This window comes from Loxodonta africana, chromosome 2 (assembly GCF_030014295.1).
Source record: "Loxodonta africana isolate mLoxAfr1 chromosome 2, mLoxAfr1.hap2, whole genome shotgun sequence".
Classification (NCBI taxonomy): Eukaryota; Metazoa; Chordata; class Mammalia; order Proboscidea; family Elephantidae; genus Loxodonta; species Loxodonta africana.
In genome coordinates, this window is record NC_087343.1 from 2,531,004 (window position 1) to 2,558,531 (window position 27,528).

The 27,528-nt window shown below is 43.9% G+C and overlaps 1 protein-coding gene across 1 annotated transcript in view; it reads left to right on the plus strand.

Annotated features, from left to right (window-relative positions):
* The first annotated feature begins 502 nt into the window (after positions 1-502).
* SEMA5A (semaphorin 5A) overlaps positions 503-27,528 on the plus strand; it is a 354,982-nt gene continuing 327,956 nt past the window's right edge. The window contains exon 1 of the mRNA XM_003407895.4: positions 503-693. Within this exon, the coding sequence (XP_003407943.2) occupies positions 573-693 (121 nt within the window). The 5' untranslated portion in view covers positions 503-572. The remainder of the gene's footprint in view (positions 694-27,528) is intronic.

Below are 27,528 nucleotides of genomic sequence, written 5' to 3' on the forward strand. Positions count from 1 at the left end.
TCTGAAGTCTCACCTAGGAATAGGCGTGTTTGTCTAAGCTCTCACCGGTCTCTACCAAGCACTGTCGCTGACTGCCGTGGAGCTGGCCCCCGTCTCGTGGTGACCCCACACACAGCAGAAAACCTGGCCCACTCCTGCACCATCCCTGTGACTGGTTGTAGATTAGACTGTGGGATCCACAGGGGCTTCTCCCTGGCTGATTTTTAGAAGTAGGTCACCAGGCCTTCCTTCCCAGTCTGTCTTAGTCTGGGAGCTCCGCTGAAACCTGTTCAGCACCATAGCAACACATACACCTCTGCTGACAGACGGGTGGTGGGTACGCATGAGGTGTACTGGCTGGGAATCGAACTGGATTTCCCACACAGAAGGCGAGAATTCTACCCCTGAACCACCAACGCCTCATCTCCTAAAAGTTAGTGACGGTGTGTTACCAAAAAGGTCGCCCCCCAGCCCCTGAGCTCAGGTTAACCCAAGCCTTCTCTTCTGTGTGTTTTAGGCAGTTTCAACAGATGACGGGAAGACGAGCTTCTGGTTAGAGGATACCTGCCTGGAGTCAAGGCCTCCTGTGTGCCATGAGGGGCCCCGGCTTCATCGCCTGGCTGGTCTCCAGCCTGGGCATGTGGAGGCTCGGCCAGCCGGCGCGGGAGCCTTCTCAGTGCCAGCGGGCGGAGCACCCGGTCGTCTCCTATGAAGGTAAGAGGCCAGCAAGCTGGGCGGCAGAGCCCGTAACGCAGACTCCGTGCTTGGTGACGGAGGTGGCACTCAGAGACACAGCCACCTCTCCGTCATTCTGTGACTCTTGTTTTCAGAAACGGTTTAAAATAGGGGTGAAAATAAGAAACCCTTCAAAGCAAGAAGTTCACATCCCCAAAGTGATCATTGGTGGGGACCCACTTGGGGCTACAGTGGTTAAGCACTTGATTGCTAACCGAAAGGTCAGCAGTTCAAACGCACCAGCGCTCCAAGGGAGGAAGATGTGGCAGTCAGCTTCCATAAATATTCATAGCTTTAGAAACCCTATGGGGCAGTTCTACCCTGTCCTATAGGGTCTCTACGAGTCAAAATCCACGTGATGGCAAGGGGTTTGCCATCAAGTTGATTCCAGCTCATGGTGACCCCAAAGGTGGAGTCCCTGGGTGGTGCAAATGATTAAGCGTTGACTGATGACCAAAAGGTTAGAGGTTGGAGTCCACCCATAGACTCTTCTGAAGAGAGTCCTAGTGATCTGCTTCTGAAAGACTTTTAATATTTATTAATCATTAATTTATTAATTATTTTAATATTTAATATTTCAGGTTGGGTTTGTTTCTCTTCAAATTACTATTTTTTAAAAACATTTTATTGTGAAAAAAACATATATAACACAAAATTCCCTAGTTTGACATTTTTTGAATGTACAATTCAGTGACGTGATGACATCAGTCATGTCGTACAACCATCACCAGTATCCCTTGCCAAACTTTCTGCAAATTATTTTTTAAAGAAACTGAGTTGTTTGTCCTGTAGAGTTTCCCACCATCTGGATTTTGCCAATTACATCCCACTGAAATGTCTTTCTGTCTTGAATATTTCCCGTAAATTCCTTGCAATATCCAGAGGCTGATTAGATTCAAGTATGGAGCTCTCGGGCTGGACTATATCATGGATCATATGGAATACACCCGTGGGAGGCAGACGATGTCTGTGTCTTAGCCGTCGCCCATGGTCACCGCCTAAACCTCCTGATTCATTGCGCTATTGTTCATTGCTGTCAAGTCGACTCTAACCCATGGTGACCCCACGTGACAGAGTAGAACTGCCCCATAGGGTTTTCTAGGCTGTAATCTTTACAGAAACAGATTGCCACATCTTTCTCACACACAGCCACCAGTGGATTTGAACCACCGGCATTTTGGTTCACAGTCAAGCGCCTAACCACTGCGCCACCAGGTCTCCTTTTAGCTGGAATACTCATATATAAAGTAACTTCCTTCATCCACTGTTGGAATATTCTAGGGGTACAACTCATATAGGAAAGGCAGAATAAACGCTTTCCCCCCTCCTACCAGTTTTTTTTTTTCTTTAAATAAACCATCATCAAAGGAGACCAGGAAGAGTTTGTTTATTTATTCATTTTATTGTACTTTGATTACGAGAATCATCACTGACACGTGGATTTAAAGATAGGCCATGTCTTTGAGTTCATTTCAGTTTTATTTTCAGAGATGCTGAAATGGTCTCGTTTCCGGCCCGAGGGGGCTTCATGAGTTTGGCTCCTGAGTTCTTTTGACAACAGCCCGGCCGTCTTTGAGAGGATCCTTACCCTTTGGGATAGCAAGGTGTCCCAGGCTCCTCTGGTCCACTTCCTTCTGTAGACCCCAGCGTCAGCCACCCTGGCTGGTCTGGGCATGAGAGGTGCTCATGGAGGGCCTTGGTTGGGCCTTCTCAGGGGACGGACATAGAACAAATATTTTTCAAACTACAACACACGGTAAGCTCCTCCTGACCCGTCAGTTCATTGCTAGGCCCCAGGGGATTTCTTAATCTCTCCCTTGGTCTGTGTCTTTTTCTCCTGGGAGCAGAATCCAGAGTGCCACAGGGCCCCCCTAATTACTCCTTTGCCTCTTCAGTGCCCACGGAGTCCTTTCAGAAGGGCAGTTCCTTGCAGCCCTGGTCGTCTTTGATTACTGTAAACACTTCCTGATGGTTTCTTTCTCTTCTCTTAGTCCTTGGGGTATGTATTTCACTAGGGAATTAAAACAAAATTACTGGTTTGAAATCACTTGAAATTATTTCCTTGTGTGTGGTTTTGCCACCACCTCGAAACCCACTTAGCTTAATTTACCTCATTTTGCTTTTGATTTTTAGAGATTTTTAGGGTTTACATTTATATTACTATGTACTGTTTCCAAGTCAAGTCAATGAAACATGGGATGTTTGGAGAAATCTAGCTTCTCCTGGTTTTCTTCACCCCATGCTTTCTTTCCACATTTAGCTTTTTCTTAGAGCTTATGGTTCATGCTTCTTCATTAGTATAAATTAAGCAATTTATTGTTAGGTGCTGTGGAATAGATTTTGACTTATGGCGACCTCATGTGACAGAGTAGAATTGCCCCGTTGTGTTTCCCAGGCTGTAAACTTTACAGGAGCAGATCGCCAGGTCTTTTCTCCCGTGAAACCAGTGACGGGCTTGAACTGCTGATGTTTTGGTTAGTAGCCAAGTGTTTAATGGTTGCTCCACCAGGCTTCCTTAAGTGAAGCAATCTGTGCCTATACACGTAAATATGCACTCCTCCCTTCATTTCTTAGAGTGACTGACTGCCTCAGTTTCCTAAGATGCCATAACATTACCGCAAAGTGTCTGTCTTTAAAGGACAGCAATTTATTATATACTTCTGGAGGCTGGGAGCCTGAATTTGGGCTGTCAGCAGGAATATGCTCTTTCTGAAGGCTCTGGGGGAAAGTCCTCCCTGTGTCTCCCAGCTTCTGGCATCACTGGATGCTCTGTGGCTTGTAGATGGGTCTTCATGCTGTCTTTCCCTAGGTGTGACTATTTCTATATCTGTCCTTGTCTTTTATAAGACGCCGCTCAGAAGGCAGTAGGATTAGGAGCCATCCTACTGTAGTATGACTTCCTTAACTTATAACATTTTCAAAGACCCTATTTCCAAAAAGGTCACGTTCACAGGTACCGGGATTAGGACTTCCCCATATCTTTTTGGGAGACACAGCTCAATCCATAATCGTGGCATTTGTACAGACCCTTTTCCACCTAGCGCATTTTTCTTAATGGCAACACAGGAGACTCCCTAGCAGTATATAGAGATTTTAGTCACTCCTTTTTAGAGCCACAAGCTCTACAGTACATAGACAGACTGTCATGTATTCAGCAGTGCCCTGTGGAGACATGGTTAGGTTGCTTCCTGCCATTTGCAGTCACAGATCCTGCTGCAATAAATAGTGCCTCCTACTAACATCTCTGAATAGTTTTCAAGGGTCCCACTGGTGTGGCTTCCCAACCCTGGGATTGCTTGGTCAAAGGGTAAGTGCAAGTGGGGTTGGGCTGGATATCCCGACCCCCCCCACAAAGGTTGTGCCAGTTTGCATCCTCATTGCCTGGATGCCCGTGTGTGCCTTCTTCCCACCTTTCCACTGGGGTGCATTGTTGGGTGTCGTGATCAGTGCTAGTCCCACGGTGCATAAACCGCATCTCAGTTATTTTCAGTTTGCATGTTTTTGATTTTGGGTGACTACCCAGCAAACATTGACTCGGTACCTGTTGTGTACTAGGCTCTGTGCTAAATATTGATGAGATAGAAGCGAAAATCCTTGTCCCTTTGAGGACGTTTAGAGTGTGTTAAACTCGGTAAACCAGAAGGACCATTGCTTTGTGCTTGCCAAGGCCCCACAGCAGGCATCCGTGCTGGGTGCCACAGGCCCCTGGGGAAGGGTATCCACAGCGGGCTGCCTGGTTTCTAGGATGAGGAATGCCAGGGCCGAGTCCCACATGGTTGTTAGAGCTTGCTTGAGAAATCCATGGAAGGGAGAGGTTCAGGAGAGGAGCACAGCGAGCGGGGTGGTGGCATAGGTCTGCACGTTGAGTCCTGTAGTCTCGGGTTAAGTCACCGGTGAGGAGGAAGAGGGGGTGCGGCTGCAGTGGTTAGTGGGGATCCCTTAAGGAAGGGCATTGAAAGGCGTGGAGGAGAGCCCGACCTGAGGCAGCCGCTGGGATCAAAGGAGCAATGCTGAGGGGCTGACATCGGGGAGCAGAAATGTAGAGAAGCTGTGGATATTAGAAGCTTGAAGAAAGTATGATTGAGGATTTAATGGATGAAGGGCAAGATGGGGGAGGAGGCCTGAGTGTGGCCCCCAGGTTCCTGGATGTTGATTTCACCTGGAGTAAAGAAGGAAGAGGCCTGCAGGGGTGAGGGAGCGAATGATGAGACCCACAGAGCTGAAGACCTACGGGCCATAAGATGGAATAGTCTAGTTGAGAGCAGGTATCATGAGGACAGAAAAGGAGGGTTTCCCCAGAGAGAGGTGGCTGTCAGGGTATCTGACGGTGCAGAGAGCCCAAGGCAGGTGTGGTTGGGCCAGAAGGTAGGGGACCTACCTGAGCCTGGTTTGCCTGCATACTTCCAATTTAGGAATTGAAAGTCTTACGTCCTGGAAAACCTGAGCCACCTGGATGGTCACTGATAGAAATTGAATTTTGTCCCCCAAGGAGACATGTTGAAGCCCTGACCCTTGTATCTGTGAACGTGAACTCATTTGGAAATAGGCTCTTTGAAGAAACACCTATCAGTTAAGTTCCCATGAGGTCATGCTGGAGCAAGGTGGGCCCTAATCCCATCTCATGTCCTTACAAACAAGAAGAAGCACAGAGAGACACACAGAGGGATGATGGACCTGTGACCAGCAGCGTCACTGTGGGGGTGTGGAGGGTGCACACAAGGCTAATAGTGTACACTGATTTACTTTTTGGACCTTCTAATGTGCTCCGGTCAGAGCTGTCATCATCACCCAGTTACAGTGACACGTCAGATCGCGTGGTAAATCACATGCTTTACAGCGTGGGCTGTTGTTTTTGTTGCTGCAGGTTTTTATAGTCACGGATTTTGTCACATTCTCTGGTGTTTTAGCTACAACATTGTGGTCAGTAGTATTTCTGAACCTATGTCAATAAGTTTTTTGAAATGAAGTAATAATTAAAGGAAAAAAAAAAGGAGGAGGAAAATAAAAAAAGGCTTCTGCTTGGTTGCTAATAATGGTGTAACTAACAATGTTGTAATCCAATGTGGAAAGATTTTACAAAACAGTTGTTGTTACTATTCATATAATCTAAGAAACATTACATTTAAGCAGTTTACAACTATATTTACCACATATTGTTCTGTGATTAAAATTGATAATAAACATTTCTAAGGATTCCGTATGGTCTGGTGTCGGAAGAGGTCCATGGGGTGGGTGACACCAACCCCAGTGATGCCGCTGCTTGTGAAGATGGAGGCAGAGACTGGAGTGATTTTTCTACAAGCAAAGGAACACCAAGGATTGCCGGCCATGCCAGAAACGAGAAGAGGCCAGGAAGGATCCTCCCCGTAAGCCAAGAAACGCCTGGAGCCACCAGAAGCTGGAGAGAGGCACGGAACAGCTCTTCTCTCAGCCCCAGAAGGAACTGACGTAGCTGATACCCTGATTGAACTTCCGGGCCCCAGAACTAGGAGACAATGAAATTCTGACCTTTAAATCCACCTGCCTTCAGTGGCTTTTGTTAGGGCAGCCCCCCCCCCCCCCCAGAAATCCTGGCATCCATGGTGTTTGCCTAGACAGTTTCAGGGCAGTGACTGGGCCGGAAACCAGACGGTGGATGGTAGAGGAGAGAAGTGTGGTGAAGAATTAAGTATAGGAGAGAAGTGTTGTCTCAGCCAGCCAGGGACTTGAGGACAGAGCATGGCTTTTGGGAGGACGTGAGCTACTCATCCTGCCGTGGTATGGGAGGAGCCAGGTGACTGAAGAGGAAGTGAGAGCATCGCTTAGGCAGAGTTCCTGGGGCTGTAGAAGGCAACGGGACACTGGGTGCAGAGGGGGATTAGCTCGCAGGAAGCCTGCCCCACCTCCAGGGAGCCTGGGGGAAGGAGGCCAAGGCACCCAGGATGCAGAAAAGTTAGTGGGTGGGTGGCCGGAGGTGAGGGAGTTCTGAGCACCGCCATGTTGGTCTGAAGGTGTGGGCAGGCCCCTGGCCACAGTACGGGGGCTTTAGGAAGGAAGTGCTTTCTCTGGAGAAGGATGAGAATGTAGATCAGAACCACGTGAATCGTTCATGGGGGGTGTTTGGCTCAGTTGGTGGTCCTTCAAGTGTTCCCATTACAGCCGAACAGGTGGCTGCCTTCATGCTCTGCGGACACGTTGTTTGTAAGGCACGACTCTCATAGTAGGGTGGAGCACCAGTAAGCAAGAAATAAAGGAAGAAGACTTGAATCATCTCACCTTTTTAAATGCGGATTTCCATGCATATTGAAAATTCCATGATTTCAGTCTAAAACTGGAGGCAGTCTTTGCAAGAGCTTGCCGGTGACCTGGACTACCACCAGGGTAACATCTCCACACACCTAAGCATGTTCTGCCGAAGTCTCGATTTGGTTTACCTGACCAGGCAGAAGATGCTGGCAGGACCGTTCCTCCCACCCTCAGTAAAATACTGGCCACTGCGGGCTCCCCTTGCCTCTCGGAATTCATTGCTGAACATGCTCCCACAGCTTCCTGTGTTTGCAGGCTTACTCCCCCTACTGCCTGTTCTGGAGTATTTATCCCTGGTGGTACAACGGCTACTGGAACGCTCTGACCCGTTATAGACGCCCTGCTCACACTTGCATCCTTGTTATTTGCTTAAATGTCTGCTTCAGTAACAAGAAGGAAATAGTGACCCTTCAAAGCAGCGCGTTTCTCAGCATGCTTGCCGAGTCTCATAACCATCTCCGAAATTAGTTCTAAATGCTTAATGTCTACTTAAGGCGAGAGTGCCGTACCCTGCTTTTGTTTGTTTATTGATTAAAGTTTACCCAGCATGCCTGCTACCTAGAGAAGGGCCTCCCATTATATGAGCTGGTTTATGGGAAGTGGATCCACACTATGCACAGATAGGCTGCCAGTGGGCAGGCTCCCACACTGAGGCCTTCTTGCCGTCGAGCCTTAGGATCATGACCCCACTGGAGGCCTTCCTTTGGTCTTAGCTAGCAGCATTTAGGGGTGATGCCCGGGGAGACCCCTGCAGGATCAGGCGGGTGCGATGGATCTCCACTCCCAGCAGCCTGCCGTCTTTCCCCCTCAGTCCTTGGTGCCCTTGTAGAATGCCTCCCTACTTGTGGGTCCTTGACAATGGGACACTGGGTTGTTTTGGAGCAGATGGGAGAGCTGTGTAGAGCCGTGTACAACTTGCCGCAGAGCTTGGGGAGGGCCTCTGAGGGCAGTGATGTGGGTCTTCCAGGCTGGACCCTTTGTTGGGACTGGGCTGGGAAGTCGTTTAAGCAGCTGCCAGTGTGCCTGCAATTAAAAGAGCCATGACTGAATGTGTCCAGTGTGGGGTTCTAAACTTGGGCTCTGTGCCTACGCCTTACCTTCTCAATAGTACAGTGGCATTCCCACCGTGCATGTGTCTGTGTGTACGTGCTCCATTAAAAGCTTTGATTTGTTAAATGCTGACAATAGAGGTGTGTGATGCTTTCTGTAATTCTGTATTGGCTCTCCTTCACGTTGAATTGCTGAAGTCTCAGCCCCCTCCACCTCCGAGGGGCTCCCTTGCCCTGTCCGCTGTTTACTTCCACTGACTGCCGTGTCTACCCATTTTCCAGTCTGGTCTTCCCCTCCCGTGGCTTTGCACAGGATCTGGGCACTGCTCCCTGGAGCTGGAGGAGACAAAACCTGGGCAGCTGCAGACCTCCCAAGGCTCAACAGACCGCAGCCCCTGAGAAGGCAGGGATGGGGGCCCTGGAGGGGCCGGGACAGCCGGTCCTGCAGTGCATCCATCCGTGACCCATGGCTCCGTGCACGTCCCGTGGCTGCGTCTACCCGCATGAATGCATACGGGCCTCGTGGTGGCGTGTGTGTCCTACGACTGCATGCTTGTCCCTGTATGTCTCATGACTGCACACTCATCTCGTGACTGCATGTGTGTCCCACAGCAGCATGCTGAACAGAGCCCTCGAGCTGAATGGCTTCAGCATTTCTCCCCGCCCTCTGCTTTCACACCTCCGTAAACGTGCACTGCAGCATGGTTAGCACCTACCTTCCCACAGGAATATGAGAAAAGTCACTTAAATTAAGAATAGTCCGATTGTGGGAAATTGATTTCAAGTATACTGTTTTCATATGAACCTGATTAAAGCATAGCAAGACGGTGGTAACTGTCAAAATTGTCTTGAAGTCAACACTTTTCTTGGGAGAAGTCAAAATTTACATAAACCGCAGGTGACTGGTTCCCTAAGGAGCTGTAAGCCATCCTCCAGTGAGTTCGCTTGGGGAGGAGACATGGTCTTATAGGTGCTTAAAAAGTTCTTTGCTTAATAAACAGCTTGACTTTTACTGTCACAGCATGAGTGAATGTTTTGCATAATATAATGTCACAATCACAGGGGCAAAGTATTGGCACCACGTTGCCCGGTACTGCTGGTCAGGGAGTCGCATAGTATAATTCCTAGGCCCTGGGATCCTGCTAGGCTACGCTGATGGGCAAGGCTGGCAGGAGATGAGGAGGCTGGAGAGACAGTGGAGGTCATGCTTACGCCCTGGGAGCATGGGAGGAGAGGGTGATTCCGACCTCAGGGAGCGGGCATTGCTGGTTGGGAACTCTCACTTGAGTCAGCGAGGCCAGAAAGAGCAGCGTGTGGACAAGTTCATGGCTCCAGCCCAGCTTGTTAGCCATGCCTCGCCTCTGTGCACCAGGCCTTCTTCCTTTGGCTCTTCGAGGCCCTGTCCTTCTTTGTTTTGATTTTTTTCCATTCTTACAACACCTTTACAACCAATTTCCTATATTCAGTGGTCTCTATTTGAACTTCTTAGGGTATTTTCTATTTTTCTGACTGAACCCTGGCTCATTGAGCCAAGACTTAAAGGCAGTAAGGGAAGAAGCCACATGAATAACTGGGGGAAGAGCCTTCCAGGCCAAAAAGAGCATGTGCAAATACCCTGGGGCAGGATTGTGCTCACCAGGGGTGAGGAACAAAGGGAGACCAGGACAAGCAGACTGGAGTGAGTCTGGGGGAGAGTAATGGGATCTGAGGTCAGAGGGGTGATGGGGTCAGGTCCTGCAGGGCCTTTCAGGATTTTGGCTTGTCTTTTGAGTGTGACTAGAAGCCATCGGGAAGTTTTGAGCAGAGGAGTGATGAGATCTAACTTATGCTTTGGTACACGATCACTGTGGGTACCGTGCTGGTGATTGACTGAACTGCGGGGGATGTAGGACAGGGCAGGAGCTCTGGTGGTGCAGTGGGGAAGCTCTTGGCTGCTGAGTGAAAGGTCAGCAGTTTGCATCCATCAACCATTCCATGGGAAAAAGATGGGGCATGCTGCTTCTGTAAAGATTACAGCCCAGGAAACCCTCTGGGTTATTCTCCTCTGTCTTACAGGGCTGCTATGAGTTGGAATCAATTTAACGGCAATGAGTCAAGGCAGGAGACCAGCTTGGAGCTGGTTGGTGGTCCAGGCTGGAGGGGATGGTGTTAGCAGTGGACACGGGAGCAGTGGTCACATCCTGGATATGGTTCCTTTCAGCTTGTATGCGTGCTGGGGGAGAAGAAGGACAAGAACAGCTCTCAGCCATCTGGTTGGAGTGACTGGAAGAGCGGAGGTGCCATTACTGAATGTGGCAGCCTTTTGGGAGGCGTGTAGGAGCTCAGTTTTGGAGATACTAAGTTGGGATGCTTCTTTGAGCCCAGTGTTGATGTCCAGTGGTCAGTTATACCTACAAGTCTGGAGCTCAGGGCAGTGAGTGAGTCAGCGGGATATGGAAGGCATTTAAAGCAGTGAGCCCCAAGGAGATCTCCAGGGGAGTGAGTGTGGAAGAGGAGAAGAGGTCCGGCAGGTGAACCTGGCACAATGAAGCACCAGGAGGTTTGGGGATAAGAAGGACACAGTGAAAAAGATGGAGAAGGGATGGGCCAAGATATCCTGTATGCCAAGTGGAGGGAGTGTGCCCTCAGCAGATCCTAGCTGGCTAAAGTGCAGAGATGGCTCTGAGCACCAGGAAATGGGCTGATGTTAATGTACCAGCAGGAGAGGTGTACTGAGGCACTCAGGGCCCAAGTCTCCAATCCTAGGACCATCTGGTGGATGAAGGCAGTTGATTTTCATTATTCAGAGATTGCATAGTTGAGAATTTGCCTACTTGCTGAAATTTATTTATAACCCCAAATAAATACATGTGGTGCTTTCATGGTTGTTCACCTCAATGCACAGAGCAGTGAAAAATTTGACTCATCTGATGCGCCCATTCCCAGCTGAGGCTGAACAAGGCAACACTCTGCCTTCTTGTTTCAGCTCTCATACTGTAAACAGGGGTCCTTTTCAGGGTCCATTTGTTGTTGTTGTTAGGTGCCGTCCAGTCAGTTCCGACTCATAGTGACCCTGTATACAACAATATGAAACACTGCCCGGTCCTGAGCCATCCTCACAATTGTTTTCAGGCTTGAGCCCATTGTTGCAGCCACTGTGTCAATCCACCTCGTTGAGGGTCTTCCTCTTTTCCACTGACCCTGTACTCTGCCAACCATGATGTCCTTCTCCAGGGACTGATCCCTCCTGATAACACATCCAAAGTATGTAAGACGTAGTCTTGCCATCCTTGCTTCTAAGGAGCATTCTGGTTGTACTTCTTCCAAGACAGATTTGTTTGTTCTTTTGTCAGTCCATGGTATATTCAATATTCTTTGCCAACACCACAATTCAAAAGCATCAGTTCTTCTTCGGTCTTCCTTATTCATTGTCCAGCTTTCACATGCATATGAGGCAATTGAAAATACCATGGCTTGGGTCAGGCGCACCTTAGTCTTCAAGGTGACATCTTTGCTTTTCAATACTTTAAAGAGGTCCTTTGCAGCAGGTTTGCCCAAGGCAATGTGTCTTTTGATTTCTTGACTCCTACTCCATGGGAGTTGATTGTGGATCCAAGTTAAATGAAATCCTTGACAACTTCAATCTTTTCTCTGTTTATCATGAGGTGTTGCATGTTGGTCCACTTAGTGGCACGTTTTTTCTTATTTTTGTGCTTTGTGTTGGTGATTTCGCTGTTTAAAATAGCCCCCAGCACAGTGCTGAAGTGCTGTCTAGGTTTCCTAAGCACAAGGAGGCTGTGATGTGCCTTACAGAGAAAACATGTATGTTAGATACCCTTCTATTCAGGCAGTTATAGTGACGTTGGCTGTGAGTTCAGTACTGATTAATCAACAATACAGATTGAGTAAAGTGCATTTAAACAGAAACACATGCAAAACAAGTTTACGTATTGATCAGTTGATGAAAATATTGTGACCAGAGGCTCACAGGAACCTAACCCTGTATTTCCCCTGGAGGAGTGGTTCTGTATTCACTAATTTGGCATTTGCGGTGGTTTGATAGAATATAATTATTGTGAATAATAAGAATTGGTGGTATTTGTCAGGTGTCCCAGGTCATCTTAGAACAAACCACACATTTTGAAAATGAATATCGCCTGAATGATGGCCAAAGAACGAACTGTCCTGTGTCATCTTTAAGAAATGGTATTTCACAGAGCTTACTGTAGATGGAACAAGAAATCTCAGAAGTTGGTCTGTCCCACTTAACTGAGGGCGCTATCAACCAGCTGTTGAAGAGGAGATGTTGGGTTTGTATTCTGTGACTTAGGAGCTGTGTGAACTTGGGAAAGTTATTTAATAATTGTGCGCCTTCATTTCCACTTCAAAAAACGGGGATGATAATGCTGCCTTTGTAAGACTTTTGAGTAGGTGAAATGTGAATTTGTGTGTTTGTTTTTATGTGAAAGTACAAACACCTATAATGCCGGAGATCATTACACTTAACAACAGTAATAGCTAGCTCTGAGCTAAAATGATGTTGTATGTCACGTCTATGAACACTTGAGAAAACCCTATGAGGCACTGTAATCTAAGGAACCGTCGGTGATTAAGAGAACGTGAAATCTGAATTTTTAGTCTTTATTCGTGATTTTTTGTCTAGGTTTTAATGTCAGTTGTTTTGTTATTAGTTGCCCTCAAGTTAGCTCTGACTCATGGTGACCTTATGGATAACAGGATGAAACACTGCCTGACCCTGTGCCATCTTCACGATCGTTGTTATGTTTGTGTCCGTTGTGGCTATGGTGTCAACCCATCTCATTGAGCGTTTCTCTTATTTTCCTTGACCCTCCATTTTACCAGCCATGATGTCATTTTCTAGTACTTGGTCTTTCCTAATGACATGTCCAAAGTAAGCAAGTCAGAGTCTCTCCATTTTTGCTTCTAAAGAACATTCTGATTGTATTCTTCTAAGACTGATTTTTTTTTGTTCTTTGGTAGTCCATGGTATAGTCAGTATTCGCCACTGACAATACAATTCCAATGCATCAGTTCTTCTTCTCCTCTTTTTTCATTGTCCAGAGTTCAGATGCACATGAGGGTATTGAAAACACCATGGCTTGAGGTGCACTGTAGTCATCCCATCGAAGTGTTATCTTTGCTTTTTTCAGTTTTAATGTTAGTTACTGTATATGGCACAAATGTGTGCTGGGAATTTCTCATTTTGGGGTTTAACTGACAATATCAAACCATTGCTTGGACAGTTTAAGCCAGATTTAAACATTTTCTAAAATTTAAAAAGTGGACTGGAATAATACAAAGCGTGATTCATTCACATTTACTGTTTATTTCTTAATTGCAAAGCGTCAGTCCTACCAAACAAAGGCTATCTGCGAAGATAATTGTAAAGCCCTAGCCTGGAAACAATAATCCTCCATTTCATGGTGGGGAAAGAAGATCTTTGATGCTGAATCCATGGATGAAGGCATAAATTTAAAACCCACATTAATTGGCTTTGTGAATACAGATGCAAACTAAAGCAAAATATATGAATGTGAGAACTCTTCTTTCACTGTTGGGGTTTTAGCCGTAACATCTGTTACAAATTTTGGGAATTGTATACAGATTGTCAGAGAACTCCCTTCACAGTTATCTCTTGTTGATCCAAGATCTGGTAAACAGGTTTTTTTTTTTTTAAGTTGAACATGATATAGAGAACTTCAGCATCTGGCCATGATGGAAAAGCGGAGTTTTATTTATCCTCCAATTTAAACAGCAAGGAAACCAGACAAAAGCAAGAGTCTGTAGTGTTCAGACAATAGACAACAGGTAGCAGGCAGAGCAGCCTTGCAGTCATTTAGGGAAAGGAAACAGAGAAGCTGAGCCCCAAGGTTGCCTCTGCTCATTGGAGGTGGTTTCCAGGGCAGGGCACAGGGAAGGAGAACCAAACACAGTCCAGTGGGCTTTCTGATTTAGGAGATGGAGACCTGAGTTTGGGATGGCGAGGTGGCCGGATGTTTGATTTAAACACAACAGTGTTAGTGATTACATTAAGTCTAAATGACCTAAACACTCTAATTAGAAGGTGAAGATTGTCAGATTGAATTTTAAAAGGCGATGCACTGTATACTTGTAACAAGGAAACAATTTTGAATATTAAGGCACAAATTGGTTAAAAACAGAAGAATAGAAAAAATATAATTGTAAATATAAATTAAAAAGAGGATAAAGTGGATATATGAATATTGGACAATGCTGAGCAAAGAATATTACCGGGATAAAGAGGGACATTAGTAATGATAAATTTGTCAATAGCACAATATTCACTGTGTATGCACATAATAATTGAGCCTCAAAATAAATTAAAAAACTGGTAGGGCACAATTTTTTTTTAAATAATTTTTATTGTGCTTTAAGTGAAAGTTTACAAATCAAGTCAGCCTGTCACATATAAGCTTATATACACCTTACTACATACTCCCATTTACTCTCCCCCTAATGAGTCAGCCCGCTCCCTTCTTCCAGTCTCTCCTTTCGTGACCATTTGGCCAGTTTCTAACCCTCTCTACCCTCCCATCTCCCCTCCAGACAGGAGATGCCAACACAGTCTCAAGTGTCCACCTGATACAAGTAGCTCACTCTTCATCAGCTTCTCTCTCCAACCCATTGTCCAGTCCCTTCCATGTCTGCTGAGTTGTCTTCAGGAATGGTTCCTGTCCTGGGCCAACAGAAGGTTTGGGGACCATGACCGCCGGGATTCCTCTAGTCTCAGTCAGACCAGTAAGTCTGGTCTTTTTATGAGAATTTGGGGTCTGCACGGTAGAACACAATTTGACAAATTAAAGTTGGAGATTTTCAGCACTTTCCATTCAGTAATTGATAGAGCCCAAACCAACTGCTTTCAAGTTGATTCTGACTCATAGTGACCCCATAGGGTTTCCGAGGCTGTAAATTTCTACAGAAGCAGACTGCCACATCTTTCTCCAGTGGAGCAGCTGGTGGTTTCAAACTGTGGACCTTTCGGTTAGCAGTCGATTGCATTAACCTCTGTGCCACCAGGGTTCCTTGTATTTGATAGAAGTAGATGAAAATTAGTAAGAATTTAGAAGACAAGTACAACACTACCAATCAACTTGATCCAGTTGACATTTATAGAACACTCTACCCAACAATAGCGAGTGCATACAATATGTACAGATATGAAGACAGACCAGCATAAAATAAGCCCCAATACATTTAAAAGGACAGAAATCATGTCAAATATGACCTGTGACCACATCAGAATCAAAAGAGAAGTCAATAAAAAACGCTCAACATAATTCTAAATAATCCGTGGGTAAACAAACACACCATAAAGGAAATTTAAAAACATTTTCATGTGAGTGAAAATAAAAGCACAACTTGTCTAAATTTGTGGGATCCCACTAAATTTAAATTTATGGGGAAATTTATAGCATTACTTGCTTAAATTAGAAACCAGAAATGGTATCAATGAATTTAGGGTCACCCTTAGTAAAATAGGCAAAGAAAAGCAAATTGAATCCATGGTAAACAGAAGGAAGGGGAAAAAATCATGGTAAGAGCATATATCAGTGAAATGGGAAATGGGAGAAAAATGTAATGAAGACCATTGAAACTAAAACCTAGATTTTAGTAAAGACTAATAAAATCAGTAAACTTCAAGCCAGATTGATCAGCAAAAAGAGGGAATGTAATTTGGCAATATAAGGATGAAAGAGAAGACATCACTACAGAACATACAGACATGAAAAGGATAATAATGGAAGATGATGAACAACTTTATGCTGATAAATTTGATAACTTAAGTCCCTGAGTGGCACAAACGGTTTGGTAACCACAGGGTTGGCGGCTTGAACTCACTTAGTGGCATGGTGCAAAAAAAGGCCTGGTGATTCGCTTCCAAAAGATTACAGCCAAGAAAACTTCTGTGGAGTTGTTCTACTCACTTCTACTCACGAGGTTGCCATGAATCAGAATTGACTTGATTGCGCAAGGCAACAGCAGGTGAAATGGGCAAAATTTTTGAAAGATATACTCTAGCAAAGCTTGCTTAAGAAGAAACAGATAACCTAATTCTATATTATTAAAAGGAATTAAATGTGTGATTAAAAGGCTTTCCATCAAGAAAACTTCAAAGCCAGGTGGCTTCAGTCATGAACTTTGTCATATATTTGAGGAAAAAAGGATACTAATTCTATGCCAACTGTATTAGAGAATAGAAGGGGATGGAAACCTTCACTTAAGAGGTCGTTACCCTGGAACCTAAATCAGACAACTAACTTCCAAAAAATAAAACTACAGACCAGTATCGCTCATGAACTTGTAGGTTACTTTTTAATTGATAACAATGCTTCCAGAATTATTGTCGTTGTTGTTAGGTGGCATGGAATTGGTTCTGACTCATAGCGGTGCTGTATGCAACAGAATGAAACACTGCCCCGTCCTGTGCCATTCTCACAATCATTGTTATGCTTCAGCTCATTGTTGTTGTCACTGTGTCAGTTCAGCTCCTTGAGGGTCTTCCTCTTTTTGCTGACCCTCTACTTTACCAAACATGATGTCCTTCTCCAGGGACTGATCCCTCCTGATAACATGTCCAAAGTACGTGAGACAAAGTCTCTCCATCTTTGCTTCCAAGGAACATTCTGGCTGTACTTCTTCCAAGACAGATTTATTCATTCTTCTGGCACCAAAAACCAAACCAAACCTGCTGCCGTCGAGTCGATTCCGACTCATAGCGACCATGGTATTTTCGATATTCTTTGCCAACACTGTAATTCAAAGGCATCAGTTCTTCTTTAGTCTTCCTTATTCATTGTCCAGCATTCACAGGCACGTGAAGCAATTGAAAATGCCATAAGTTGGGCCAGGCGCACCTCAGTCGTCAGTGACGTCTTTAGAATTCCCAAACCCCAGTGCCGTGTAAGCAGCTATTAAAATCCTAGGGAGGAAGTGATAAACATTAAGTACCTTTGGTTGCTATGCTTGCAGCCTTTCTTGTTCATTTCTAAGCTCATCTGTCTTTAGGTGATCCTACTTTTATCTAAGGAAATCACTTACTGTCTTTACTTCTGGTCTCTGTTTCTTTAAATAAAAAACGAGGCTATTGGACTATCATAACAAAATTTACCACCACACCGATGATTCTCTTGCTTTTTAAATTAAGCATACGTAGCTCCAGGGACATTTAAGACATTCTTTTTCTCTTTAAGAAAACCCCTTTCTCTCTTATCCCCTCAGACAAGAACGAAATGAAATTCTGTATTGTAAGAACAAAATAGAAATTGACATTTCTATTGACATTGTTAACATAGACAACATTTTTTTCATCACAAATATTTGGTAGGAAAATTAATGTCTTTTCTATGAGTGATGGTTTCATCTTTTCATTTGCAAACATTTACACAGTTGATTACCATATAAAGAGATTAGAGTCACATTCCATTTCAGACATCACTTTTTCTCAAAGCCTACAAGTAAATGATTCAGAGGTGAAGTGTTACCGTATTTTTAGTCATGGACACAGGGATGCTTCGGCAATCTCACTCTGAAAGCTTTCTGGCTGTTATTAAGCAGTTATACCAGTTAGGAATATTTTGCTTGGAAGTAACAGAGAGCAAACTTAACAGTGACTTAAATCATAAGAAGATTTATAATTTCCTAACAAAAATTGTCACATACTTTGGACATATTATCAGAAGGGTCCAGTCCCTGTAGAAGGACATCATGCTTGGTAAAGTAGAGGGTCAGCAAAAAAGAGGAAGACCCGCAAGGAGATGAATTGACACAGTGGCTGCAACAATGGACTGAAATATAGCAACAATTGGGAAGATGGAGCAGGACCGGGCGGTGTCATTCTGTTGTAAATGGGGTCATGTGAGTTGGAACTGACTCGACAGCACGTAACAACAATAACAACCAGAAGGGAACAGTTGTAGTTCAGTGGCTGAGTTCTCACCTCCCATGTGGGAGACCCAAGTTTGATTCCTGGCCAATGCACCTCACTTACAGCCACCACCCGTCCGCCTGCCAGTGAAGGCTTGCGTGTTGCTCTGATGCTGAAGAGGTTTTAGCAGAGCTTCCAGACTGAGACTAGGAAGAAATACCTGGTGACCTGCTTCTGAAAAACAGCCAGTGAAAACCCTGTGGATCACAGGAGTCTGATCACATTGGGCGTGGAGTCACCTCGACGCCGACAAGTGAAGAGTTAGGTAGTCCAGGCCGGTTCAGGAGCTCCTCAGCGAGGACCCACTCTCTGTCGTTGGTTAGATGTGTGTGTGTGTTATACACGTGGACGTGTGCGTATTACATATGTACATATTATACATGTGTATTATATGTTATATATGTGTGTGTATTATATATGTTATATATGTGGACGTGTGCGTATTACATATGTACGTATTATATATGTGTATTATATGTTATATATGTGTGTATTATATATGTTATACATGTGTGTGTTATACATGTGGATGTGTGCGTATTACATATGTACGTGTTATATATGTGTGTATTATATATGTGTATTATATATGTTATACATGTGTGTTATACATGTGGACGTGTGCTTATTACATATGTATGTATTATATATGTGTATTATATGTTATATATGTGTGTATTATATATGTTATACGTCTGTGTGTTATACATGTGGACGTGTGCATATTACATATGTACATATTATATATATGTGTATTATATGTTATATATGTGTGTGTATTATATATGTTATACATGTGTGTTATACATGTGAACGTGTGCGTATTACATATGTATGTATTATATATATGTGTATTATATGTTATATATGTGTGTGTATTATACATGTGGATGTGTGCGTATTATATATGTACGTATTATGTGTGTATTATATGTTATACGTGTGTGTTATACATGTCGACGTGTGCGTATTACATATGTACGTATTATATATGTGTGTATTATGTGTTATATGTGTGTGTATTATATGGTATGGACGTGTGCGTATTATATATGTACGTATTATATATGTGTATTATATGTTATATATGTGTGTTTTATACATGTGGACGTGTGCGTATTACATATGTATGTATTATATATATGTGTATTATATGTTAAATATGTGTGTGTATTATACATGTGGACGTGTGCGTATTATATATGTGTGTGTATTATATGTCTGTGTATCATATATGTACGTATTATGTGTTTGTTGTGTGTGTTATACATGTGGATGTGTGCATATTATATATGTGTGTATTACATGTTTGTTATATTTGTGTGTATTATGTGTGTGTATTGTATATATGTATTATATGTTATATGTGTATTGTGTATTATATATGTTATATGTGTGTATTACATATGTGTGTTATGTGTGTGTACTATATTGTACATGTGGATGTGCATGTATTATATGCGTGTGAAAAAAAAAAAAAAAAAAGAAACAAACTCGTTGCCGTCGAGTCGATTCTGACTCATAGCAACCCTATAGGACAGAGCAGAACTGCCCCATAGAGTTTCTGAGGAGCGCCAGGTGGATTTGAACTGCTGGCCTTTGGTTAGCAGCCGTAGGTCTTAGCCACTACATGTGAGTACTATACTATAAAAAATAATAATAATAATTTTTTATACTATGTGTGTGTGTTTTATATTACATATGTGTGTTATGTATGTGTACGTGTGAGTATTGTATATGTAAGTATTATATATTGAAGCACTGTTGGTGCAGTGATTAAGAGCTCAGCTGCTGTCCAAAAGTTTGGCAGTTCGAATCCACCAGCTGCTCCTTGGAAGCCCTGTGGGGCAGTTCTACTCTGTCCTATATGGTCGCTGTGAGTTGGAATCAACATAATGGCAGTGGGTTTGTTTTTTTTTATCTCAGTAATCTAGACAAATACTATTTTAACACAATATTTTTGCAAAATCAATATTAATGCAGAAAATCCATGATAAATAAACTGTCAAAGTTTTAAATAAAGGCAGGACCAAGAGAGTCTCCTGCCAAGCTCTGTTGGAGCACCAGTGTCTTTATTTGTGAAATACTGGCTGCTTAATGGAGACCCTGGGTGGCATACATCGTTAAGCACTTGAATGCTAATGGGAAGATGGACAGCTCTTACCCACCCAGAGGCACCTTGGAGGACAGGTCTGGCGATCTGCTTCCAAACGTTCGCAGCCTTGAAAACCCAACGGGGCAGCTCTGCTCTGCACATGTGGGATTGCCAGGAGTTGTAGTTGATTTGGCAGTAACTGGTTTTGTTTGTTTGCTTAGTTGCTTAACAAAATTGTGTTTTGTTAGCAAAGCGGAACTCTTGGGCAGCTAACCCTGTCCTTTCGGTGGTATAGTTGATTCTATGTATTTTTTGTGTATCCTGTCCATGAATATTCATAAACATGTGTCCTTATATATGCTTTATGGAATAGGTCTGTCTCTCCTTTTAGATTCTAAAACCCCAGTGGTGCTCAGAGTGTACAGTGTTTCTTTATCTCCGGCTTCACAGATCGGCTTTTCTGAACAATGAGTGTTCAATATGTTCTTGATTGAGTAATTGGTCAGATATTCTCTTGGCAAGAAACAGCTTAATCCCTAACCAAATCTGAGATACCAAGGAGGAGGGCAAAAAATCCTTATTTTTCTAATTTCTCATCTTTTAAAAGGGATATTGTTCAATGATCTAAAATTCAAAAGGTGATCCAAAAAAAGGTTGGGAGAAAAGAAAGCTCTCTTGGTGCCTTTTAATGCCCCTTGATGGACAATAGATATTTGACTCTCTTTGATAATGGCCAGGTATGCCTTCAAAGAACTTATGTTGTTGCCAGGTGGAAACTCCAGATTCTGTTTGGTGTGACTCATGCCAGCCAATAAAGGAGATACTGAGGTGGGATAGTAGAAAGGTGCTTTTATTTTGTTCTGCAAGGAAAGGAAACAGTTGGGGCTGCTGCCACCGAGGCTGCTTAGCGAGGGCAAGGGGGAAGTTTACCTTTAAGGAAGTCATATCAGCAGCATTCTTAATCATGCCACACAGGCATAGTGGGGTTTACATATAACTTCATGCAATGCACGTTCAGAAAATGGCAGTTAAACTCCACCCAGAGGTGGGAAAGTTACTGTGTATGAGGTCTGAAAGGCTATCCTGAATGTCAGCACCTCACTTACACCAGTTTCCGCCAGTTTCCTCTAGTTTTGGGGCAGTAGGTAAGGAGAGGAAAACCAGGATTTTATTGTAAAGTTACGGGGCTTGCCAAGCAAAGGAAACAGGATTCTAATGTACAGCTCTGGGGTGTGCCAAGCAAGCCGCTTGAGGCAGTGGCGTTTTCCACAGCCTGGAGACCTCTGTATTAATGTCATAAAATTGTGGAGATTGTAATGACACAATATAAAAGCTGGCATAGAAGAATTTAGCCTTCCCATAGTTTTAATCTGACCTTATAGGGGGCAGTGACGGCTTAGTGGTAGAATTCCCGCTGTTCATATAGGACACCAGGGTTCGATTTCTGACCACGCACCGCATGCACAGCCACCGTGGTCCTGTCACTGGAGGCTCGCGTGATGCTGTGATGCTGAACAGGTTTCACTGGAGTTTCCGTACATATGTACTTCCGTAAAGAATACAGCCTTGGGCCCAGAAGAACTAGGTGGTGCCTGGCTCCCACCACCACCAGCTCTGTCTGGGATCACAGTAGAGAATCCCGGACAGAGCAGGAAAAAAATGTAGAACAGAATTCAATTTCACACAAAAAAGAAAGACCAGACTTACTGGTCTGACAGAGGCTGGAGGAACCCCCGAGGCTATGGCCACTGGACACCCTGCTAACTGAAAACTGAAACCGCTCCCATAGTCTACCTTTTGGCCAAAGATTGTTGTTGTTGTTAGGTGCTATCAAGTTGATTCTGACTCATAGCAACCCTATGCACAACAGAGTGAAACACTGCCCAGTCCTGCGCCATCCTCACAATCTCTGTTATGCTTGAGCCCGTTGTTGCAGCCGCTGTGTCAATCCATCCCATTGAAAGTCTCCTTCTTTTTCGATGACCCTCTGCTTTACCAAGCATGATGCCCTTCTCCAGGGACTGATCCTTCCTGACAACATGTCCAAAGTATGTGAGACATAGTCTCTCCATCCTTATTTCTAAGGAGCATTCTGGTTGTACTTCTTCCAAGACAGTTTTGTTTGGTTTTTTTGCACATGATAATCAATATTACAGTGTCATTGTCATCATGATTGTTATGATTATAATCTCAATTGGTATTCCCTCAATTCCTGGAGCCTTGTTTTTAGCCAGTGCCTTCAGTGGAGCTTAGATTTCTTCCTTCAGTACCATTGGTTCCTGCTTATATGGTACCTCCTGAAAAGATTGAACGTTGACCAATTCTTTTTGGTACAGTGACTCTCTGTATTCCTTCCATCTTCTTTTGATGCTTCCTGAGTGGTTTAATATTTTCCCCATAGAATCCTTCAGTATTGCAACTTGAGGCTTGAATTTTTTCTTCAGTTCTTACAGCTTGAGAAATGCAGAGCATGGTTTTCCCTTTTTGTCTTCCATCTCCAGTTCTTTGAATGCGTCATTATAATACTTTGTCTTCTCAAGCTGCCCTTGAAATTTTCCGTTTAACTCTTGCTTCATCATTTCTTCCTTTTACTTTAGCTACTCGACGTTCAAAAGCAAGTTTCAGAGTCTCTTCTGACATCCATTTGGTCTTTTCTTTCCTGTCTTTTTAATGACCTCTTGGTTTCTTCATGTATTGTGTCCTTCATGTCATTCTACAACTCATCTGGTCTTTGGTCATTAGTGTTCAACACGTCAAATCTATTCTTGAGATGGTCTCCAAATTCAGGTGGGATATACTTGAAGTTGTACTTTGGCCCTCGTTGACTTATTCTAATTTTCTTCAGTTTCGCTTTGAACTTGCATATGAGCAATTGAAGGCCAGTCAGCCCCTGGCCTCATTCTAACTGATGATATCGAGCTTTTCCATCATCTCTCCCCACGAACGTAGTCTTATTAATTACTATGTATTCTGTCTAGTGAGGTCCATGTGTATAGTCGCCGTTTATGTTGGTGAAAAAAGGTTTTTGCAATGAAGAAGCCGTTGGTCTTGCAAAATCATGCAATCTCTGGCATTGTTTCTATCACCAAGGCTATATTTCCCAACTACTGACCCTTCTTCTTTGTTTCCACCTTTCACATTCCAATCACCAGTAATTTTCCATGCATCCTGATGGCATGTTTGATCAATTTCAGACTGTAGAAGTTGGTAAAAATCTTCAATTTCTTCATCCTTGGCCTTAGTGGTTGGTGCGTAAATTTGAATAATAGTCCTGTTAACTGGTCTTCCTTGTAGACGTATATTATCCTATCACTGACAGTGTTGTACTTCAGGATATTTCTTGAAATGTTCTTTTTGACGATGAATACAACGCCGTTCCTCTTCAAGTTGTTTTTCCTGGCATAGTAGACCTTATGATTGTCCAATTCGGATTGGCCAATACCAGCCCATTTTAGCTCACTAATGTCTAGGGTATCAATGTTTAAGCATTCCATTTCATTTTTGATGACTTCCAGTTTTCCTGGATTCATACTTCCTATATTCTACCTTTTGATTGTTAATGCATTTTTGCAGCTGTTTCTTCTCATTTTGAGTCATGCCACATCAGCAGCTTGACTCCATCCATGTCATTAAGGTCGACTCTGGTTTGAAGAGGCAGTTCTTCCCCGGTTGCCTTGTGAGTACCTTCCATCCTGGGGGGGCTCATCTTCTGGCACTATATCAGACAATGTTCTACTGCTATTCATAAGGCTTTCACTGGCTAAATGTGTTCAGAAGTAGCCTGTCAGGTCCTTCTTCCTAGTCTGTCTTAGTCTGGAAGCTCAGCTGAAGCCTGTCTGCCATGAGTGACCCTGCTGGTATTTGAATACTGGTGGTATAGCCTCCAGCATCACAGCAACATGCAGGCCCCCCCCCAGTACAACAAACTGACAGGCACTTGGGGGAGCCAAAGATTAGAAGGCCTATAAAATAAACAGTAACACACTTGAGAAAGGTGTTTCTTAGTTCAATGAAGTATACAGGACCAAATGGGCATAACCTGCCTTAAATCAATGACGAGAAGGCAGGAGGGGACAGGAAAACTAGAAGAATGGACTCGGGGAACCAACAGTGGAAAGGAATGGGGGAGAGTGCTGACACTTTTTAGGGATTGCAACCAATGTCACAAAACAATTTGTGTGTAAATTTTTGAATGAAAAAATAACTTGTGATGTAAACTTTCACCTGAAGCACAATAAAGTTAAAAAAATGAGAAAACAAACAAAAAAAGAATACTGCTTTGGAAACCCTGCTCTGCCCTATATGGTCAGTATGAGTCAGAGTCGACAGCATTGGGTTTCCAGATGATGATGGATTGGGAAGAAAGGCCTAGTGATATACTCCTGACAATCAGCCCGTGAAAACCTCATGGGTCACAAGGGTCTGATCCGAAATCGACCATGGGGACGTTGTAGGACCAGGAAACCTTACACTCCTTTGTACATGGGGTCCCTCGAGTCAGGGGCTGACCTGGAGGCAGCTAACATCAACGACATATTTGGTCTGATGATCTACTGGTTGATGTTGATAACCTGTTCATTTGAAACTCTTAACAAAGCTTTTTTTGTCCCTCCAGGGCCATAACAAAAGCAAGCTGTCTCCCACTGGGAAAGTTTAAAAACTCTATTAGGATTTTCTTTGTGAATACACATGACCCTCCCACAATGAAAATTTTCTATTGAAAAAAAAAAAAATTGATCTGTAAAGCCTGACTAATGTAGATACGTATTCGGGACTGTATGCCAGGCTATAAAACCCGTTTGTATGAAGGGCCAAATGCATTATTCCACCATTTATTTACAAGCTGTAAATTCTTCAGTCTCCAAGGTGTGCGCACAAAATCGTTCTGTGTCTTCTCTGATTTAATTCCACTTTTGAAGGCTCTTGAGGGCAGTGTTTGGAATTTAGGAAAAGAAGGGGAGAACATATGGAAATAATAAATTTGTATAGTTGGTTGTTCAAGCTGCCTGCCACGAGAAGGTTGAACTTACACAGCAGTGAAAGAAGAGAGAGGAGATCATACTGAAGTTTGCATGTGTTCACCATTACCCTTCTTATTTAAGACTTCCTCTTCCTCTGAGCCAAACTTGAACACCCCGGGCGTTTTTAGCAACCTTTTTTTAAGCCACCACCAAAATGCTGTGTTTCTCCTGCTGTATCCTGCCTCCTCCCTGGCCTGCTCCCAGAAGCTCTGTTTCTTTCTGGCCGCTTGAGATGCTTATTTTATTTTTTTAATTCAGCCATCCCACTGCATGAACTTAAAAAAAAAATTGTTTTTCTGCAGCTAACCCTTTGCAGCTCTGAATCTCTTGGGGATGTAGTGGGGAAAAAGTAGAGTTGGATACCATTCAGCCTGTGGCATGTTTGTAAGCCTCAGAGGCTCGCATTTCCTCTGTGTCCATGCCCACACGGAGCTTTACTTGATATCACCAGGATTTCACACTCCAAGCCAGAGAGGGACAGCTCCCCAAGGATGCTTAATTCTCTTGTGCTGTAACTTCAAGCCAAGCAGGAATATTTGCTGGTGCTGCGGTGACTTTTCAGCAACCCGCCATGTGACCTAATTAGAACTTCTCACATCCCACAGTTTGCTCGTGACCTCCTCCTGCCCTGGTGTCCAAGTGTGACCCCCTTTTCTGCTGTGGTAGGTGGGGGTGGCAGCCTGCTCTGTTTTTAAGCACAGACTCAGCTCGTGGCCACATCTGCCTCCTGCTTGCTTGCTTTCTATCATCTGTGGGACATTAACGGCCAGTGCACATGGATTGGACAGGAACTATCTTCGGATGGAGTAAAAGAGAAAAGATGATGTCACCCCTTTGCAATGATTTCCTGTGTGCTTTATTTGATCCTGCATAGATTAGAAGGACTTGTGTCTTTTATAGCGTGAGACCAAACACCTCTGACCACTTAGCCACACAAACAAAACAAGGGCCACAGAAACCTCAAGTGGTTATAAGAGCCCATGGAAGGTTCTGCATTTCAGAGGGTTACTCAGATGAAAAGGAGCCCTGGTAGAGCACTGGTTTAGCACTCAGCTGCTACCTGAAATGTTCGCGGTTTGAACCCACCCAGTGGCTCTGCGGGAGAAGGACCTGGCGAACAGTTCCCATAAAGATTACAGCCAAGAAAACCCTATGGGGAATTCTACTCTGTTAAAAATAACTAAAACTCACAAAAATTTGAACATGAGGTTTTTTCTGAGGAATTACTCTATATGCATATAGGGAGGCTGTTTTGATTCCAGAAAAAGCAAACGGCTGGAAGAAGCTGGGTACAATGGGGCTTCTAAAGAGAAGAGGAGGGAGAAATGCAGACCAGCCACTGACGGACTGAACCGCGCAGGTCCCCTCTACCGAGACCCGCTGATAACAGCTTATTGCTGGTCTGGCAGCTGCTAATTTGCCCACCACCCACCCCATCCGTGAGGCTTTTTGAGACTTAAATTAGGAGGCAGTGGCTTGATAACTCTCTAGCAGGATAAGGCAAATGTACATTGCCATAGGGCAGTTTCTGGCACGCTTTTATGGTTTGGGTCAGACTTTTTATGGTTAATATTTGGTTTCGTGAATAAGAAAAACCTCAAAATCAAAGTGAGATGTCTGTTACCAATTTTCCTATTCAACAACTCTGCCGCATGGGGTCCCTATGAATCGGAATTGACTTGGTGGCACCTAACAAGAAGAAGCTCATATAAAATGGACAGTATAGCCCTGGACTCTTTAATTGTGTTTTTGTAATGATAGGGGGGAAAAAAAAACTCGAAATGAGAAGCTCACACAAACACCAAGACGAGGAAGCAGTCAGGAGAAATCCCAGAATGCCCCTAGGTGCCAGGTGGGGTAGGGGGTAGTTTCCCGGCAGCCTGCCATTTCTCCTCTGAGCCTTTGCAGGTTTTTGCGCACAACAAACTGACTCATGGCTTTTGAAGAGCAAGGAGTTCTGCTTTAAGCTCGGCTTCTCTCCACTGAAATCCTCTCACAGTTGGTATTTATCTAAGATGGGAGCATACACACTTATGTGGGCTGGACCCAAAAAACATCGGCAGGTAGGTTCACTTCTGTTCACTTGGATTTTTTATGTTTTCTTTTCTGGATATAATTATGTTGTTGTTTTTGTATGCTGTGGGGTCAGCTCCCAAGTGGAAAGCCTCGACTGAAAGATGGGTGGTGGCCGCACATGAGGTGCGTTGGCCAGGAATCGAGTCTTGGTCTTCCACGTGGAGGGTGGGAATTCTACCACTGAACCAGCAGTTCTAACTTTGCCTATGATTACAGGTTAAATAATAATTTGATTTAGTAGTAGATCTAGGTTCTGTTTTTAAAAGATAGATGTAAAATAGAAAGTAGGGACTTAAGCCGTGTATCTTTTCTCTTAAGATTTAAAATGTCTATTTATTAGCA